Raw genomic sequence first — 19,589 nt, forward strand, 5'->3', positions numbered from 1 at the left:
TCATGTCTTCTACTTTTTATTTCCCACTCCTCGGACAAACGAACAACAAACAAAGCTTCGCATCTCAGTGATTGCCAACGATTTCCAGCGACGCATCGCTTTACGAAGTAAGCTCACGCTGTTTGTACTTCCGCTGCTTTGGCATCTGGTTTGGTAGACCTCGCACCAGGTGATGCTTTATACAACTCGTTGATGTTGAGCTTTTTCAGGCCATCCCAATCACTACCTTCGATGACACCTATGCTGCAGTAGCTCTATAATACCACATCAGTCACCTTTTATTTTGCTTGCCAAAGACATTCCCTACCTGAAATACATCCACAAGGATCACTTTATCAGGGCTGTTGAGATTAACCTTGTGCCGTGTGTTGACGACAGAGGCTACCTGCTTGATAAGACTGTCGCGCTCAATAGAGCTGTTGCTGCGGATGGAAGGCCTGATGGCGTACTGACGGGCAGTCAGTAAAGCTAAACTTGGGGGGCCATGCTCTCAAACTGACCGTATATTCTGGCTTGCTTTCCTGTTCCGCATCGTTTTGGGGAACCGTTGGTCCCCCGTCTCCGACAGGCACCTCCCCAACCCCAGTATCGCCATCGGCTACAAGACTGAACCACGGCGCAAGCGCCTTTCTGGCCACCCTCACCACACCGTTCTCCGAGGCCTTATCCAAAGCACTCACAGGTGTCAACCTGTTGATATACTTAGTCTTGCGCTCCTTCATGTCCGAGCAGGTGCTAGCATCTTGACAGATACGACGACAAAGCTCCACTGGGTTAATAGGATCCCTCGTCTTCATGAAGAAGACACACTCGATACCGGCTCGAATGACCTTGAAACTCCGCTTTGCCTTGGTTTTACTTGCTGAGTTCATACCGTCAAGCTCTTTCTTGATAGACTCTTCAATGTCCTCGACATCATCGTCCGACTCGACGTTCTCCCCAGGCGGCACAAGCCCATAGAGTATTTTGCCATACTAGATAATGAGTTGGCGTGTGAAAAGATTGGCAGGTGGAGTGGCAACAACGATCACGAACCTCTTCGCACAACAAGTTAAACTCGCTGATGGCTTTCCCATCCATGCCCCTGGCAAAAGTGACCCAAATACCCTTGTCCCCAATCTCCAGTGATGCATCTCTGTCTTGAAGATTGGCAACTTTGGCCTTCTGATGAGGGGTCTGCCATGAGCCGGTCCCCCGGGCACCCTACGGATCTCTCATCAGCGATGTGCTCATCTTGTAGACTCTCGTGAAGTACGATATGCGACCCGAGGAAATAGAAATAATACATGGGGACATTCGACACTCACTTTGCTTCGCTTAGCCGGGTGAGACCTATCGCCTCCAGAGCTCGAAACTTTCCTCTTGGTTGGGTCGGACATGTCAATGGCTGTTGGGATCAATTGGTAATGAGGTGCTTGAAATGAGCCGCAATCGACTAAATGTGATATTGGTAGCGGCTGAACCACTTAAGTCTGTACGTACCAATAGTGTTGATTGGGCAATGTCGGAATACGATGCACAGAGGGTAAAAAGACACACACCGCCTTCTTCGGATGAGAATTTTGGGCTGCGCTGGGAAGAAAGCAAGTTACCCCACCCTTCATTTTTTTTCTTCTCGATCCGACCCTGCCCCAGATCATACCAGCGAGCAGTGACGAAAAAACGGACAGACTTCTTTTACCGTCTTCCTGCAAGTTTGTGCTGTAATCGGCACCAAACGTTGCTTGAAGTATAGCTTGCGATATTGTTTCCCGTATTCACCTGGGGTTTAACTATACTGCCTTGCCTCCTGCAATTCTTTCCATCGCACACCAGGCAAACCCATAATTACACTAATCAACCACCCAATGACGAACAGAACCCATCACCAAGTTACACAGGGCCCGTCCCCTAATTAAGCCGTACCCATCTACAGGATAATGTTACAGTTTATACGTTCAATCTGCTCTTAACAACTCATATCTCCAAAAGCTTGCAGTGACAACCATTTGCCAATATACCGCTTCCCCGTAAGCAATGACATACCGCCCTTGTTAGCCTCATTCAATCTTCGCGTTATTCTTCGCACTGGCCTCAGCCGTCATGACCAATGCCCTCGGCGCATCCTCCTTGGGGACATAGAGTTCAACAAACTGCAGTGCTGTGGGGTTATTGAATTCCTCATCCGTCAAGAGCTTCTCCAGCTCATCCTTCGTTTTGACAACGAACTTCTTGGCCGTCTCTTCAGACCCGCCAAAAACTGTGACAACCTCCTTGTACTGCCACTGCACAATGTCGTTGTATTCAGCCTCCATGCCGTGAATAAACCGCTCGATGGTGAAACCATCGTTACATATGACGAAGCTAGGTTCAAGCTGTCAGTGTGATTGACTAGACACGCAAAAGTAAAACTCACATTGTTGGCTTCAAATTGTGACGCAACATGGTGGTCACCTCCTGTGCTGTGAGCTGGAACGAACCATCACCGACAAATAGAATAGTTCTTCGATTTTCACCAGCATCTTTGACGGCGAGAGCTGCGCCTTGGCAGGCGCCAACTGACCAGCCAATGCTTCCCCAGAGGACCTGGCTTAACGCCACCACGCCAGCGGGGAACTTGGTATCCCAAATTCCGAAATTGGCCGTGCCAGTCTCTGTGACCACGATATCGTTGTCACGAAGATAGCTGCCAACTCTCGGCCATAGATACTGCTGGGTTATAGTCTGGCCCGAGTTTTGCTCATCGCTGGGCAGCTTGTTTGACACTGTAGGAGGCGGGATAATGCTCAGCCTTTCCACCTCGAGACCCTCAATGACCTTGCGCAAGACACCTCTCATGGTAACGCCGGGATATTCTGAGTACCGGACAGTAGTGTGTGTGCTGTGGAAGTCTATAGTATTGAGTTGCGAAGTTCGGTATGAGAATCCAGCGGTATTGAAATCGCTCTGAAGCTAGGTCAGCAATGAGAGTAAAGGGGCCAGCTTATCTCACTTACCTTCAGTGCACCGACAGAGAGTATTAGATCTGAAGACTCAACGCTTTCCTTGACGTCGGGATGTGAAGCACTTCCGGCGTACACGCCCCCGTAGTTGGGATGCGATTCATTAATGGCACCCTTTCCCATCGGAGTGACAAAAACAGGAAGCTTAGCCTTCTCTAGAAAGTCATGAACTTCAGACAGAACTCGATGGCGGATGGCGCAGGCATCTACCAACATGATAGGCTTCTTTGCCGCATGTAGGTACTTGAGAACAACTTCGACAACGTAATCCTCCTTGTCGGGGTCATTGGGAAATTCCTCCAAGTCAATAGGGGTACTTAGTCTATCGCCCTCTATCTTCTTCTGAACCATGTCGGTTGGCAGCATGATGTAAACTGGGCGGCTGCGGACCCAACATTCTCTGATAGCATGATCGATTTGGTTGGCAACATCGGCTGGATTATTGAGACGAGCAACATCGCATGAGATCTGAGCATTCATGTTGGCAAAGACGTTGAAGTCTCCGTTGCCAAGCGTGTGGTGTAAGAGCATTCCGTTCTTCTGGGAGACAGTAGAGGGACAGCCGACAATGTGAACGACGGGTATATGCTCCGAATAAGCGCCAGCGAGGGCGTTGATGGCTGAGAGTTCGCCGACCCCGAAAGTAGTGATAATGGCAGAGATGCCTTTGACGCGGGCGTAACCATCAGCCGCATAGCCTTCGACAATTAGCATTCTGTCTAAAAAAAGGATACAGTGAGTTTTCTGCCTACCGGCATTGAGTTCGTTGACACTACCAACCCAGTTCAGGCCACATTTGGGAAGGTAGTCGAGGGCCACGAGATTGTAATCTCCGGGAAGGCCATGAACCGAGCGGACACCGACCTGGCGAAGTCTCTTGAAGAGGTACTCGGCGACGTCGACAGGCTCTTTCAGGCTCTGTGTTCTGATATCAGTCATGATTGGGAATTGTGAAGTAACCACTGAGCAAAGAGGAGAGGCTGCGTAAGGAATAACAACCGAGTCAGGCTTCAACTCTGACGCGTCTTCAGATTACTTCGATGCTTGAGCTCTGAGCTACGATGAGGAAGGAACAAGAACATCTAAGTTGTCGAGGCAGAGCGGTTTATATGAATGCGAAAGAAAGTGCTAGGAATAGCGTAACAAAGCCGCCCACGACCAGGCTCACTCGACCACGCTCATCGGATGGAGCGGTCAGGGCATAGTCAGACCACTAGCAGTTAGGTTTTGAACCCAGAGGATCATCGCCGATGTGCGGCAGCATAGGAAGCGGCAGATCCGCGTAGGCCCTGGAAAAGCAAGGTAGGGGGGCGGAAACGATGAGCAAGTGATGTGGCCGAGTACGGGGGGTCAACTGGTCTCGCCATCTTGGTTGGTATCCTAAGGATATGAAAAGGGGAATAGGACGGGTAATAGTGTTGTTACTCAGTAAGACCCAGCATATTACCCAGAGCTTCAGGGAACAAGCAGCAGACACTGTCCGTCGAATCTATCAGATATTGAAGAAAGTGATGTAATCGAACACGCCACACCAGGATGTGGTCACCATTACACCAGACTGATGCCGGACTGGGGCACAGGGGCGTAGGCTTAGGGAAGCCTACGTTTTGGCCCACCAGGCCTCTGGGCCACGTTGGCTCCGGGCTGAAATTTGTCACCTGGGCCAACTGGCTCGCGCTGTGCCCGTTGCCATGGAGGGTTCAGATGCAACAAATATGGCTGATGGAGCCTGTAATGGCCTTAGTCAGTGACAAGCAAAAGCGCACTGTTCTTGAGTTATCGAGTCAGGATAACTACAGCTCAACGGCATCTACGGCCTAACTGGCGAGCCACAGTGGACGCTCATATGTTGTTCGGCGTGTTCCGTATTTCACCTCAGTTCTGGAATAGTTCACTTGACGTGCCACCGGAACGACCAACACCTCACCAATTTGTCACCTGACAATGTGTGAGACATGCGCCTTTCCTTGTATGTGCTGCCGGACCACACCGCTGGCTCTCACTTATCTCAACCGAGCGACAGACGGCAAGCTTATCGCCTTGTTTTAGATGGCATTCGCCTGAAGCGAGCTTTTACTTAGGGATCAACTCTTATTTGATGTACATGTGCTGCTTGTACCAGTAACGGCCCAAAGCAGACCCATCCCATCACCCGTCTCTACTGATCGCGACGCTGCAGACTTATCCCTCCAACCTGCAGGGTTCGACATGATCTGATTTTGGAAGTAGCTTCGGCCTTTCTACGGCCCAAACGCGTTTGGACGGCTTTACTACCTTATCTTTCCAGGTTTGATGCGCAAATTTCATTCTCACTTTGTTGTGTCTCCTTAGGCGCAAAAAGGTGGATCAGATGGAGGCTGTCGGTCGTTACGGACGGCAACAGGAAGAGCGAAGGACTTCGCTTGATGTCTCGGACTCTCGGACGGTTCGCTTATTCTCCCGAATTGCCGTAGCAAACTTGAATCACATCCTCCCGAGTTGGAATTTCTACGACGTCGCATGAAAGTAAAAATTTACTACTTTGAAAAATGGCAAGCTGCTCTTTTACGTGCTATATAAACAGAAGCAAAAGCTGATTTACATGCATATTCTAGCATATATCCAAGAGCCGAAAGAGGCAAATTGTACTGAGAGCGTCATATCAACCACAGCCCGCTCAAGCAGCTGTTCTCATCGCTAATGCCGTCTATATGTGAGTGGTAATGTACACGTAGTTTACAGGAGGTGTCTGAGGAGGCAGACACTAGGTAAATGAGAGCACCAAAGCCCAAGCGGTCCAGAACCTTTGCCCGAATCCGCCGTATGAAACTTTGACATGCACAGTGCATGCCTTTCGTCCACCGTATGTTAATGCCCAGTTCTCAATCGCAACGACCGTCCTTCCAACCGGTGAGCCAGCGCTCTTCCCACCTACTACAGTCGAATTCTTTTTTCCCTAGCTTGCGGTTGACCTCGTTGTGTGCCTCGCACAGCCAGTTGCCAAACTCCTTGCGGCCTGCAACCTGCACTTGCTGCTTCTGCATATAGGACTGGAAGTCCTCGGCACACACCCAGCAAGGGTATAACTTCGAAAATAGCCTCATGAAGCCCCGCAAGTCCTCCTTTTGGGTCGGTGAGGGCTTCTCGGGGTACGTTGCCGCGATGGAGTGCAGCAGAGTCCAAGTACTGCGGCCAAGGGCTTCGACATCGGGAGGGCAGTTGTCGGGGGTATTCGATATGTTGGATGTTCCTTTCTTCAAGGAAGCATTTGTCTGAGCTGCCCAGTTGGAGAATGCACTCTTGGAAGAGCAAGATCGACACCTGAACCAGTTTCTTCATCAGCAAAACAGCTTGAAAAATGTACGCTGATGAAGCGCAATATCATATAAACTACTGGTACATGATTAAACTCACGGCTTCCCGTCTTTGCCTAAGACAACCCCCTTGGGCAAGGGCTTGGGCGGCTCGGTGGTTGCATTGACAGGAGCAGCGCCGCCAGTGCCCAGATCTCGCTCTGCGTCGGCCATGGTTGATTACTTCTGGATATCACCTTTGCGGGACGAACAGCGAAAAATAGAAGACAATGGATCAACGGGAAATTTTTGGGGTAGAAACGAGGCTCAAATGGGGTGACACGAACAGCCCGAGATCGGAGACTTAGCAATACTACCAAAATAGGATTTGTAAATCTTGAGATTGGGAATGCGCCAGCAAGGCACAATCAGCTTACCAAAAGGTATGTCGTGGAATATTCCTAGCTTCCATCCCTATCGATAGGCAGTGGGGTTTTGCGCTAACGCGGGTGACGCTGGTTTTCCTTGGCTCCTGACGTAAGGCAATGCCTGAAGGTGCACTGACTGGCGTCCGTCTCAGTGAGGAGGAGTCGTTCGTTCCAGCGAAGATACGAGACGACAATCCCTATAGTTAGGGCATTAGTACCACAAGCCGCAACCCGAGTGCTGTAATGGAGGCAATGGATCTTGACGTCTTTCAAACCCAAATTAGAGACTCGCCGTTGAATTGAACAACGGAAAGCTAAGCTGAACCGATCTGCTCCTGTCTCTAGGCCACAACAGAAATCAAAGGAAATCATCGGACAAAGTGCTTTTTTAGGACCCTGAACCAAACTTCTCCGGACAATTCTTAAGGTCGCATGCCGGCGTCTCCCTTCAATCGCCTCTAATATGGGTTACTACAATGGCTCTGGTTCCGTATGGAGCCTGACTGGAGTACCAGGCCGTAATGATGTTTGTTAGTCAGAAAGCATTGCGAGAGGAGATGGTAGAGCGGTTTGAAGTGTTGTGACCATGTGGGTTGGTTTCGAGCCACAGAATAAAGATAGATGATGTTCAGTAACAGTCCATCGCATATGACATTGCGAAATGGGATCGAAGGGCTTTAAACAAACATGTACCATCATCCTTCAGGCTAGTGAGTCGAAGCATCAGTTCCCACAGGCGTAGCTGAAATAGGGTTGTTTCTTACAGATAAGGTCTTGATTCGTTGGGGTAGCATTTATCGCAGCCACCCAGTTACCTAAGACAGTACGTAACTTTAATCACAGCATCTCTGCGCAGGCGGGGGTATCGGGTAGCATTAGAAACATTAACATGCGGTTGTGTGTAGCCGTCAAGTTGGGAAGGGATTCTCAAGCTGCATAACGAGACGTTGGGTATCATTGAAAATACACACCTTCTTTCACTACATTATCATTATTTCCGTGGCTCGGCAATTGCAAGCGTTCCTTTGACCATGGCTCAGTCATCGTCAGCTCCTGATTCGGCCAAGGTGCCAGTCCTGTTGCTCAAGACCAAATCTGCACCTGGCGATGCGTACGAGGAGCTGTTCTCTCAAGAACACAATGGGGTTTCCTTTGAGCCTGTCTTCGTCCCGGTACTGCACCACAGCTACCAGGAGCCAGGCATGTCAGCAATCAGAGATATCCTGCACCGCCGCGGCATCAGTGCCGGCACTGACGCCTTGTACGGAGGCTTTATCTTCACATCCCAGCGGGCTGTTGAAGCTTTCGCTAAATTGGTAGACGAAAAGAAAGGTGAGCCGTCGTCAAATAAAACGATTAACCTCAGTCGCTGAAACCAGCTATAGATGAGCGGGGATGGCCGCATCTGCAGGATGTCCCGGTATATAGCGTTGGGCCGGCTACAACGCGAGCGCTCAAGGCTGTCTCTCAGGATCCGCCGCTGCAGATTTTTGGGGAGCACACCGGCAACGGTGATGCGCTGGCCAAGTTTATCCTTGAGCACTATAGCCAGTGGTATCACGACAGACCGATCAAGCCGCCCATTCTCTTCCTCGTTGGTGAGCAACGACGAGACATTGTTCCCAAAACACTCATGGACACCAACCTTGCCAATGACCGGAGAATACAAGTTGACGAGGTCGTGGTCTATGGAACGGGTGTCATGCAGTCGTTCCCGCAAGATTTTGAAGATATTTTAAAGGCCACGGAGACACAACCATCACGGTGGGTGGTTGTTTTTTCTCCCACCGGCTGCGACGGCCTGTTACGTGGTTTAGGAATACTGGATGAAGCAACGGGCAAAGCGAAAAAAAGTAACCTGGGGGAACGTAAAACATTCGTCGTCACTATTGGACCGACAACGCGAAACTACCTGAGAAACACGTTCAACTTCGAGGCTGATGTCTGTGCCAAGGAACCGAGCCCAGAGGGCGTTATGCAAGGAATCGTCCGGTTTATAGAAAACCGAAGTGATACCTCATAAAATATCAAATATTACTATTACTCAAAAAGGAACAATATAACAACATGCCTTTGCTGTAAGTGACTTTAACGAATCGGCTACTTAGGGATGGTAAGACGGAAATAAGTCCAACGAGTATGAATCGAGGCGGGTTTGAGGTTGCCAACCTAGAGTTACCTACGGTACGGTACCTACCTAGTCTAAGCAAGTTACCACGGTGAAATGAGCCTTCAGGAAGTACTGGGATACGTGGACGACAGTGGGGATTCTGATTGGCTATGAACAGTTAATGGAGATCCAACGCCAACGCGAAAAAATCGCGGTCGCGTTCAGCCTCCGAAACATGACGCGACGCAGCACAAAGCGCGTAAATTACCACACAAGCGCGACTTGATTGCCAAAGCCCATGCACAGCACATGGCAGTGATCCAAGACCACGATGGAAAAGTAAAATAGAAAAGTTGAATAAGAATCCCTAATTGTATCAGCTGCTCATTCTCACCTGATATTTGCGCCCACATCATAATAAAAACTCCCCGTGGTGCTGCATAAAATCTTGCGCCTAGAGTACAGACATCTGCAGGCTATGGTAGTTCCCGTCCGATCCCTACCCACCTGCCCAAAAAAGAACAAAACGGTTTCGTGACAGTGCCTATTGTAGACATATTTCGTGCGCTCAGCAGGTAACTTAGACTGCCTGTATTGCTAACTCAAGTCTCCCCAGGAGGCAAAGGCAGGTCTTAGAAAGCTTTCAGGGAGCCGTTCTGGTATCATGTGTAGATTAGAAGAAAAGAAAGTATCCGAGACTCTAAAATTAAACAAGAGGCTCATCGAACGTCAGTCGCCTTCGTGTCAAGCTGACGGGAGTCCTTGTCGATGATAGTGCGACGGGAGTCTTCCATGCCTTTTGGGCAGGGCTTGGCGTTATATTAACAAACTCGGCAAAGTCGAAACCCTGGCCTGGTGTATTGGGGAAGAGATTGCCTCCACCAGGAGTCGTCATATGAGATGAAGGAAGTGTCATGTCGCGGCCAACTTTGGAAGGCGGCGTCGAGGGTGGTTCCATTCTAGTTTTTGTAGACGGCACAGCTGGTGATGGTGAAGCGGCAAGGTATAGTAGAAGATCGGCGCCCTCCTCTCCAGTCTTGGGCTGATCAATGCCTGAAGGCCTGTCTTTGCTGCGACGATTGGGAATTGGGCGGTTACGCATCGGCGGGGTTGTTGGAGGTGATGAGCGAAGGTTGGTGGACCTAAAGGACTGTGAGGGTAGAAGGTCGTCTTCATCATCCGAGTTAGCAGCAAAGTTAGGCGACACAAGATCGTCGGTCAGCCTTCGCGCCCCTTGGAAGAAGGAAACATCGGGACCCGTCGATGTGGTAAAATGCTGTTGCCGCCTGGGCTTGATGGGGGATGACTGCGCCAGCTGGTGGCTTTCCTTCCATGATGCGTTGTGGCCATGGGCATGCTTTTGAGGTGTAGGAGAGGACCGGAAACGTTTGCTAGGGCTGGACGAGGGATATTCGAAGGAAGCCAGATATGTTCGCTTACGATGGCCAGAACTCCCATTACTCGAACCAATGGCGTCAGAAAACAGGGGTGCTTTCAAAGGCGAGCTCATTAGTGTTCTTGTGGGATATGGTAGATCGGAGGCACTGGAGGAAGTATCGGACAACACATCGGTTTCGCACAGACGCTTCCGGCGTATCTCCTCTTCATACTTGGGCTCGATGGTATCGAGGGTAAGATCTTCCCAGCCATGCTTGGTTTTGAATTGCGCAAGGGCGAGTCGATTTTGAAGCCTTCTAGCAATCTGAATGAGAAATTGCAGTCAGCAAGAGAAGCACCCTCGGAAGCCATTATGTACCAACTTACCTTGCTGACTTCTGCTCTCTTCAATACCTTGTCTGCTACCTCCTCAGGTTGCTGCTTCCATGGAGAAGACATGGCGTGAAAGCCAAGCATGGACGGCGATAAACGGTTGTGGTATAATTGTCGAAATGGCCGATGTAATGGAGCGCAAGAGCCGGACGGTAAGGAGCTGGAGCGGGGGTCGCCGAGATTGCTGAGAAACTGAAAGTAGACTGCAAGAGTGTCAGAACTTGTCGGCTGGAGGTGGATTCTGTAGCAACGGTTCGAGAAATGAGGGGAAGTTGTTGTCCAGGAATGTCCCAGAGAGGAGGTGTGTAGTTTGTAGGCGAGAGAATGCTTGTGTGCATCTCTGATGATGGCAAGTGGATGTGCTTTGTATGAAAAAAGAAAATCTTGCTGGCCTACAGGAAAGGCACTCACTTAATGGCGTGGCAGCCCGGTAGTTGTCATAGCACGGGGAGCGTTTCTAATGGAGATAGCCAGAGAAGGATGGGAAAAGTTGGAGATGGGTGAAGTCGTCTCCTGGCAAGACAGTGCTCGGTCTCAGCGGAGAGCAAAGGGACAGTGGCAGGGCAGTGGAGGACGGAGCGCAGAATTCGTAGCCCATTCCCCTGGAAACCAAGCGTCAGTGCCACTATCAACCCACAGCAAATGCCGCCCGCCCCCTGTCGCCAGGCAGTCCGATGCTCCTTCCACAGCAGTCACAGATGGTAGGGAACGGGGCAACCTCACTAACCAACCTGGAGCAGCCCTTGGGCAATCAACTTTTCCCAACTCTGGATTTTCAGCTCCCTTTCTCATTTTGCATGCCCGGCAACCCAGGCGAGGCCAGGGGTTCAAATTTCCATCCCCCGTCACCGAGGCGGCCCATTTGCTTTGGACGTTGTCGATGCTTTGTCTCATTTTGCTATTCTGAAAGTAGTATAGTATTGTCATTGACCTCACTAGATAAGGTAGGCGAACAAATGTCGAGATGCCTCAATGATTCCACACTCATACGGCGTACTTGAATTGTCACATCAGCTGACTTTCTGAGACTGGGAGCCAAGCCCCCCTGCGAACGGTCAGCATGTGGAAGAGTAGTGTCTGCAAGATGCAGCGTATCCGTAACTTGGGTAAGGCAGATGGATCAATTTAAATCCCTGCCAGCCCACCATTCAGAAGCAGATGCTGCGTTGGCGCGGAGGCGACGCTTTTGCTTCTACGAAGTGTCCATTAATCGCACTCTGCTAGCCAATCACGAAGAGGAAGCCGCCGCCAATTCTTACCCATTCAAACTGGTGATACTACTGGTAGACCTTTGTTAGGCTGTTCTCCCTCTGGAAACCGTCCACGGCGCACTCTGTGCTCTATTGTGATTCACTTTGAACAATTATGTATGGTGTGGCCTCACTTTAACTGTCAGGCAATCAGGAGTCATTGGAAATACTTGCTCGGAATATATTTTAAACAGCCTTCAGATGGCTCAGTCATGCCATCCTACCATAAGCCGAGATCTAAAAGTGGTGACACCGGCCAAATGATGGGAAACAGCCACATCGCCAACAGTAGAATATATAGCCAGTCCCGACCAGCGACGCGAGTCGTCCTTCAAGTCGGCCTGGGGAGCAAGATTTACCTGGAGAAGCACAACAGCCAGTTCTGCATGCCGAGGAACTAGCGCATCCACCTCGGTGCTCGACATGCACGCCATCTATGGCAAGATGTGAAATGAAAAAAACTAAAAAAAAACTTACTTGACACATTACAAAGTCGCTGATTGGCTAAGGGGGCGGTCGATGTTGGGGAGAGAAGCAATCGATAGACCACTTTTCTCCTAATTTCTTCAACCTTTCTTCATAACTGTCCTACGTACTTCCAGCTTTTAGTTTTCGCTCTCTCGGTCTCCATAGAAGAGGGAATGATGATAACAATCATAATACTCAACCGAAGTCGTGTCTCGCCGCATTATGACCAGAGTTTCTTGCCAGACTCTCATTCTCGCAGTGTCATGCTACCATCATCATGACGGCTGTGTTGGTAGTGATGTCTGCAGCATGTACGCATTTCTTGGCCACGAAGCTGTTAGCGGTCCAACTTGCGAGTGGATTGAACTGATGTCGGCAAACCTAAGCGTTTCACACAATGCAACAACATCGAGAGACTTGCAGTGCATGCACCCGATACTGGAGTATATCACAATCACTGATCTCGATCGCAGCTGGGACGCCAATGTAGTTTCCACAAATTGGCGCCGCCAATCCGTGTCTACCGGTCACCCTTCACAACGGCCTGTAAGTAACAATCTTGGCCGACACCCCACTTGAAAATCTGGAAGTGTAATTGCCTCAGGAACACCCACCATTCAACCAGTATTCTGCCCTTGACATTCTATTTCAAAATTTCCTTGATCTCACTCCGTGGTCTCCATCAACCCAACAGCTCTCCCCTGAGCGCCTTAGTTCTTAACCAGCCTAGCCTGATCTGTGTCGTCCTTGCCGATTACCTTGAACGGGTCATTCTTCTACAGGCTGCCAACCTCATTTACACATACACAGTAGTTGCTGACGTCTTGGCTCCTTATATAAGCCATCTCGGTTATCTATTCCTTATCTTGTCTATCAAGTGGCTGGCGATTGTTTCTGTTTGCTTTTCTTGCTTATGCCTGCATCTCCTGTGCCTTGTTGCCTGGATATTTCTCCATGGTTGCGCATTCATATGCGCGATCCAGCTGCATTCCTTCTCCACGTTGAGCCTCTCTATTGACAACGAAACCTAGTCGCTCGCTAATATACGTGTCTGCCGTCGTTCCTTGCCCGTTCTTGTTGGGCTGCGTGTCCTATCAATGGCAAAATCCGTACGCATACGTGGTCTGGTGTCATGGTCTCGACGACGACAACGATGCCATCCCAAATACACACACACACACACAATTTATTACGCCCGGCGGCGGAGCCGAAAGGGCCACTAAAGCTGACTACACACACATTGCTGAGCTTATGCCTTTGTCTCCTTAAAGCCCATAAGTGATGTCTTCGTTTCCTGTTTGCACCTCCATATCTGCCTTCTCAATCCCAAATACAGTGACAATGAGAAAGGGGTTGGAGGAGAGCCCCACTCTTGTTGGTCAACCGGGTTTCCACGCCGTAGCTGGACATGAATTTATTGGGCTGTACGGATAAGCTACGCAATAGTTATTTGATCCAGTGCGCAGCAAAGGACAGTGTGAAGCACCGAAGGTGCGAAGCTACTACCCTATTTCAAGCTGCAATTTCTCTCTCCTACCAGCCAGCTCCACTTTACGTAGCATGGCAGATTGAGCGAGGTATTATTTCTGTTTGCGCCTGCAGACATGTTCCCTGCCCTCCTGCCTCCACTCGTTTCTCCTCAGTGTCGACTCTCATCTCGTTGGCCAATATTTGTTCGGTCGTAATTCTAGTCTGGGTGTTTCCAACCTTCGAAACACTACGACGTCATAAGTCAATTGCAGCCTACCATCTGCCGATAAGGTGCTCCTCTTTTTTTTTTTTCTTCGAACTGCCCTGCTTTGCTTGCGATACTTTGTACGCTACGAAGTATGGATACTGCGTATGCAAGGAAGTGAGACGTGGATTGGACCCAGACTTGCCAAACCGGGGACGTGGAGCTACTCTGGCACCGGCGCTGCCACCCGCGCCTTTGTGTGTCTGGATGTGCTCGTTTCGTTCAATGATGTGGATTGCTCGAAATGACTGACTTCACCTTGCTTGCTTCGTCGTCCGTCTCCATCATCCATCCCACCACCGTCCCCCCTAAGGTATCCACGGTTCGTACTTTATGCCACTTCAATCAAACCCTGTACTTACCCTTTCTCTCCCAAATGCGCATGTCGCCTTGCGCGTCAATCCTGTTCGACTCCCATCCTCCGTATCGATTCAATAGGTCTTCCTTCAGCTCGACCCGCCCATTTTACTCTACCTGCATCTCACTCTACTTTGCTTTGCTTTACTTTACTTTACCTACGACTATTGATGCTCATGTCGCTCGCTGAGCAGTGACTAGGTCCGATCTCCAAACCCTTCCCCCGTCTCCGCCCATTCCTCGACTCCATTTCATCAGGCGTCCCCCCCTTCCCCCTTATCAGATGCCCGTCCTCCGTGGAAGCAGCTCTTGATTCAACACCCTCTCTCCTAGAAATCACGCCTACCAGACCTTTACCAGACACCCGGCGCCAGTCGCCCAGCGTCTTCTCTGTTGCTGCTATTGCACATGTCGAACATTTCATTCTAAAACTGCTCTTCCGCGGTAGAAATACCGCGTGTCTGACTGAGCGTCCACTTCCTCACCATGGCCCCGTCCATTCTGAATTTCAGAGCCTTGCGTCGCCGGTCGAAGGCCAGCTTCCGGACGGATCGTTCCAACACCGACATCTCAAGCGACGCCAGCCAAGGAACCACTCCGACACCAACGAGCGGCGCATCGACACCACCATCCATCTGTCATACCTCAGATCCTGCTCTTGATATCTCAGAGAAAGACCTCAGTCAACCTCCTGCTCGTCCTCAACTGCAGCCAGTAAACAATGCTCATCGACACAGCGTTTCCGGCATGACCGGGCTTGGTTCTCCAGTTGTTAATGGTAAATCCAACTTGCCAATCTCTCAATATGCGCCACGTATAGCCAACGTTGCCGAGAATGCCTGGGTAAGTTGTTACATATCTCGGTGTAGGATGTGCCTTGGCCTCGTGCTATGACTCCCGAGACGCATCTTCCAGCCTCGTTCAGTTCGTACTAGCCTTGGCGTAGACGGCCGCAACCGCTGCCAAACAGCTAGCTGCAGCTTCCGAGCGTTTTGCTGACTTTTGACAAGGTCTATCAAAAAGTGCTTCTTGTCTATGGCACTATTGGTGAACCTTCGCAGCACCATCTCGATGGCACCCTTTCAGTAACCCGACTCGACGACAGCTTTCCGCCCACTTACTGGCCAGTGAATGATTCTCATTTCAAAGCCCTCGTTTACCTACAACCGGGACCGAACAAGATTCGATTCGACTTCTCCAGCCCCAAGCTACCCAATAGCACCTCCTCGAACCCTATTCACGCATCTTATCTAGTAGTTCATATGCTGCCAGCCATTAATGCGCCGCCGCTGCAGCTTGCCATTCTTGTGGCCAAGGATTCGCCCGAAACGTTTGATGCCGTTCCGGCTCGAATCGAGCGGGAAGGTAATGATCTAGCCACGGCAGTATGCAAATTTCGTATGGCCGCATATATCTGGCAAGCCTTCACGGCAGAACAGATGTTACGGAACAAATTTGGTCGTCGTGTTTTCAGATTTGAGGAGGAATGGGTTACTGGAACCTCCAACCACCGCGACCGGGAAAGTGGAACGCTGCGTTCAGAGGCTAGAATACACATTATCAGGTCAGACAAAACTCTTGCGGAGCTCCGTGACCTTGAGTTGGCACAAGGCAATGAGAGGTCAACCGAGGGAAGAAGTCTATTTGATAGTGCCGCCGAAGCTGTCAAGCAGTATTTCAAACCAGTGGGCGGCCAGAAGCAGTACGTTTCAGTCCTGATACTGGACACAAAGTGGGATAAAGAGGCGCAGCTGGTGAGAGGACATGTAGCGCAGAGTGGAAACGTGGGCGATTTGCAACTGGCGATCTTTGGCTCTCACTGCTTGCAGAGTTATCCCACGACCTTCGAGGAGGTTGTCCCCGCATTTACGGACTGTACTCCGACTGATCTCGAATTTGTCGCTAATGACTGCAACCAAGCTGGAAGCTCTTGGGAGGCCGCCACTTTTGGCATTGGCGCCCATTTACACGAGACAGGACACCTGTTCGGTTGCCCTCATCAGGAGAATGGGGTTATGCTTCGCGACTACCTAACACTAAACCGCAGCTTCATTACTCGTGAGGCCTTCTGCACAAGGACAAAGTCTAAAGGCGGGCTAGTCCTTCAAAACGACGAGTGTGGCTGGCATCGATTGGATTGCCTGCGCTTTCGCAGCCATCCCTGCTTCAGGTTACCAAACGATCCTCCGATTAGCCACGACGATAGCGTCCACGCTTTCCCTATTGAAAATGGGAAAGTGGTCTTCATGGCGGCGACCGGTATCGCCTTCATTGAATTGTTCGCAGATGATGACGATGTGTGCCAGACATGGATCGAATATCTCACAGAAACAGGATCGGTACAACGCCAAATGACGCTGACCGATCAAGACTTGCGCGATCGACTTCCGGAAATTAAGCGAAAGGGGCGGTTAAGGGTGTCTATCAAATCTTATGGTGGCGGCAGCTTAGAAATTGACGACTTCAAAAAGCTGTGTTCCAAGGAATCCTCCTTCAAGTTGACCCCTGGCCCGCTTGGCAAGACGGCTTACCGAGGGAAGGCACTCGGCCTCTCAGCCCTTGAGGGCAGTGTTGGGCATGAGGTTGTGTTTGAGAGTGCCGTCAAACAAAACAGGGTTTTGTCTCGTATAATTTTCTACCATGCAAAGGTGGTAAATGGGATAGAATTCGTCTACGATGATGACTCTGTCCAACTGTTTGGCAAACGAGGAGACGGGGAAGGCGGCGATGCCTTCGATTTTGGTAAGCAAGGAATCATGAATCTTTGCCTTTGTGTGCCGGCTGCTAACAAATTGATGTACCAGACATACGGCGAGGCGAATACATTTCGGGCTTCTTTGTCCGTTCGGGATACTGGATTGATGCCATCCAGGTTCTTACCAGCTTGGGCAGGAGATCACCCATCTTTGGTAATGCTCATGGGGGTTCCGCGTAAGTTGTAGTTCCTGCAAATGACCGGGATGACGTCGTCACTAACAAGCTGCCAGACACACTTTGATACCTCCAAGAGGATACACTATTTGTGGTGTGGCCGGTTCATGCGGTGCATGGGTCGATGGGTTCTCCCTCCTCATTGTCCGGTAGAGGACAATAGCATGCCCTTTGCATCGCGTACTAAGCGAAGGAAATGGCTTAATAGTAATGGGCTTAAGAAAGCCGAGGAATAGGAGGCATGGCCATGATTCAATAGACATTGATTGGTCGTCACGAGTTACTCATGGCATTCACACACCTCTGACACCAGTTTATAGCAACGTGTCTTCATCTGGAGTAACACGCGTCATAAGAGGTAGCATTCTTTTATGTATCCGGAGGAAATAAGGACTGGGCAAATGCTTAGCAAACGAGGCGTATTGGAAATGATTAGAAGTGCAGTACGACGACGGCACCAGTAATTACACGCTGCAGCATGTGGCTCTGTCGCAGAGAACTAGAGCTGCTCCGCCCTCTCCATGTAGATATATATTATCGTAGATATGTCGGCGTACGTTGGTCAAAAACGTTAACGCTACGTGACGCCACCGTCCAGTGTGCGATTTCTTGCCAATGGCTGGTCCTTCCAAGTACAAGACTGAAGACTGGACTAAGGATACGTCCATGGACAGTCGTTTTAGTTTCATAAGCCGGAAAATGAGGTACTGCTTAGTCAGAAATATTGCAGTGGCTTTGAACCCAGCAGTAGAGCATCAGTACGGTTGGCGACCTGGTCTTCAGACTGGTGGGCGACGTAGCGGATACGTACCTCAGCTGGCTCATTTCTACCATGTAGTGTCTGGATGAGTCACGTGCAACTCACCAGGGTCTGCTAGTCGCGTTTAGGTCTAGAACAACAAGGCTATGACGGCATGTGCTTTCCCTGGCTATCCTTGTTGGGTCTGTGAAGCGGAAGACCACAACCTACGAACACCGCATGCCTACTTGCACCTGCATCTGCGCCTACAACCTGTGACCGCTTTGCACTCCCACGGGCACCACCCAAGAGCTCGACAGACCTTTACGTACATAAAGTACGTGTCTCTTGTCTCTTAGTCCTTGCCTTCAACCTTGCCCTTACCATCCGCTCACCGCTCAAGGTATGTATTTTCGCTATCAATAATTCAAGGCCAAAAGCTACTACAAACAATAGGCTGTCTACGTCTCCATCATCTCACACCCTCAAAACTGATAATTGGGAACATCTATCGCCATGTCCAAACGAACGAGCAGCTCTGTAACCAACGGAAGCGCGGCAAAGGATGCTGCCGGCAGCTTCGATGAACCTGGTATGCCAGTACAAATTCCATTTCATACTTGGTCACCTCGCAGCTAACTTAATCGCTTGCTTGCAGCCTACGACAAGCAGAAGCTTCTCCTGTCAGCCGATACAGGCCATTTCTCTTTGATACGTGCCCTTCATCTTGCCGATGTCATCACTCTATGCAACGGTGCGAACACCTCAGAATCACAGCACAACCTCACGAGGGCCTAACTAACTTTACGGGTCTAGGTGCCTGCGGAGTAATGTCTATTTTCACTTCTCTGCGCTACTGCCTAGGTGATCCCGAATCTGTTAGCACTCTATACCTTGCTCTTTTTTTCTTGCCCTTTGGTCTCTTTTTCGACTTTATGGATGGCAAGGTCGCGCGGTGGCGGAAAAAGAGCAGCATGATGGGCCAAGAGCTTGATTCATTAGCAGACCTGGTACGTTTTCTGAGGCTCTCTCCCTCTCACCCCACTTTCTTTTTTTTCTTTCTTTTCTCTTTCTTCTTCTCCTTTGTTAACTTGACTATCTCGAGTTTTGAGTCTATTGACTCGAGATTGTTGCCAACGACCAGAATGATCGAAAGAAGCAAAGCTGACCTTTTGCAAGATCTCTTTTGGCGTGGCTCCCGCCTCTGTGGCCTTCGCTCTTGGCTTACGCACGGCTGTTGACCACGCCTGCCTCACCTTCTTCGTTCTCTGCGGTCTAACACGTCTTGCTCGCTTCAATGTCACTGTTTCAGTACTCCCCAAGGATGCAACTGGCAAGAGCAAATATTTTGAGGGCACCCCGATCCCGACGAGTCTTGGCCTAGACGCTGTCATGGCCTACTGGATTTCTCAGCGCTGGATTCTGCAGGACCTGCCCTTGGGAACGTGGCTTACTGGTTCTGTCCTTGAGTTTCACCCTGTTGCCCTTGTTTTTATCATTCACGGATGTTTAATGACGAGCAAGAGCATCCACATACCCAAGCCCTGA

General features: G+C 50.2%; 7 protein-coding genes across 7 annotated transcripts; 3 read left to right on the forward strand and 4 right to left on the reverse strand.

The window, feature by feature from the left end:
* Positions 1-113: 113 nt before the first annotated feature.
* On the reverse strand, positions 114-1,379 carry CTRU02_206053 (THUMP domain-containing protein; the record flags this gene model as incomplete). Its single annotated transcript, XM_070204656.1, has 5 exons — positions 114-254; positions 317-422; positions 445-974; positions 1,036-1,203; positions 1,308-1,379. 5 exons carry the CDS (start codon positions 1,377-1,379, stop codon positions 114-116), a joined length of 1,017 nt encoding a protein of 338 aa, XP_070061760.1.
* Positions 1,380-2,039: 660 nt separating this feature from the next.
* CTRU02_206054 (pyruvate decarboxylase) lies at positions 2,040-3,920 on the reverse strand (the record flags this gene model as incomplete). Its single annotated transcript, XM_036728773.1, has 4 exons — positions 2,040-2,343; positions 2,396-2,925; positions 2,976-3,679; positions 3,734-3,920. 4 exons carry the CDS (start codon positions 3,918-3,920, stop codon positions 2,040-2,042), a joined length of 1,725 nt encoding a protein of 574 aa, XP_036579662.1.
* A 1,922-nt stretch (positions 3,921-5,842) lies between these two features.
* CTRU02_206055 (Mitochondrial FAD-linked sulfhydryl oxidase ERV1) lies at positions 5,843-6,487 on the reverse strand (the record flags this gene model as incomplete). The annotated part of the gene is made up of 2 exons (XM_036728772.1): positions 5,843-6,281; positions 6,375-6,487. The coding sequence occupies 2 exons, from the start codon at positions 6,485-6,487 to the stop codon at positions 5,843-5,845; spliced, it is 552 nt and encodes a 183-aa protein (XP_036579661.1).
* A 1,225-nt stretch (positions 6,488-7,712) lies between these two features.
* CTRU02_206057 (uroporphyrinogen-III synthase) lies at positions 7,713-8,704 on the forward strand (the record flags this gene model as incomplete). Its single annotated transcript, XM_070204657.1, has 2 exons — positions 7,713-8,037; positions 8,061-8,704. 2 exons carry the CDS (start codon positions 7,713-7,715, stop codon positions 8,702-8,704), a joined length of 969 nt encoding a protein of 322 aa, XP_070061761.1.
* A 793-nt stretch (positions 8,705-9,497) lies between these two features.
* CTRU02_206056 (nrm1-like protein) lies at positions 9,498-10,645 on the reverse strand (the record flags this gene model as incomplete). The annotated part of the gene is made up of 2 exons (XM_036728770.1): positions 9,498-10,493; positions 10,556-10,645. 2 exons carry the CDS (start codon positions 10,643-10,645, stop codon positions 9,498-9,500), a joined length of 1,086 nt encoding a protein of 361 aa, XP_036579659.1.
* Positions 10,646-14,857: 4,212 nt separating this feature from the next.
* CTRU02_206058 (zinc metalloproteinase) lies at positions 14,858-17,455 on the forward strand (the record flags this gene model as incomplete). The annotated part of the gene is made up of 4 exons (XM_036728769.1): positions 14,858-15,214; positions 15,382-17,113; positions 17,176-17,302; positions 17,359-17,455. The coding sequence occupies 4 exons, from the start codon at positions 14,858-14,860 to the stop codon at positions 17,453-17,455; spliced, it is 2,313 nt and encodes a 770-aa protein (XP_036579658.1).
* A 1,102-nt stretch (positions 17,456-18,557) lies between these two features.
* Positions 18,558-19,589, forward strand: CTRU02_206059 (CDP-diacylglycerol-serine O-phosphatidyltransferase; the record flags this gene model as incomplete). Its single annotated transcript, XM_036728768.1, has 4 exons — positions 18,558-18,633; positions 18,700-18,795; positions 18,858-19,051; positions 19,221-19,589. The coding sequence occupies 4 exons, from the start codon at positions 18,558-18,560 to the stop codon at positions 19,587-19,589; spliced, it is 735 nt and encodes a 244-aa protein (XP_036579657.1).

Source organism: Colletotrichum truncatum (assembly GCF_014235925.2).
Source record: "Colletotrichum truncatum strain CMES1059 chromosome Unknown Contig_0003, whole genome shotgun sequence".
NCBI classification, from domain to species: domain Eukaryota; kingdom Fungi; phylum Ascomycota; class Sordariomycetes; order Glomerellales; family Glomerellaceae; genus Colletotrichum; species Colletotrichum truncatum.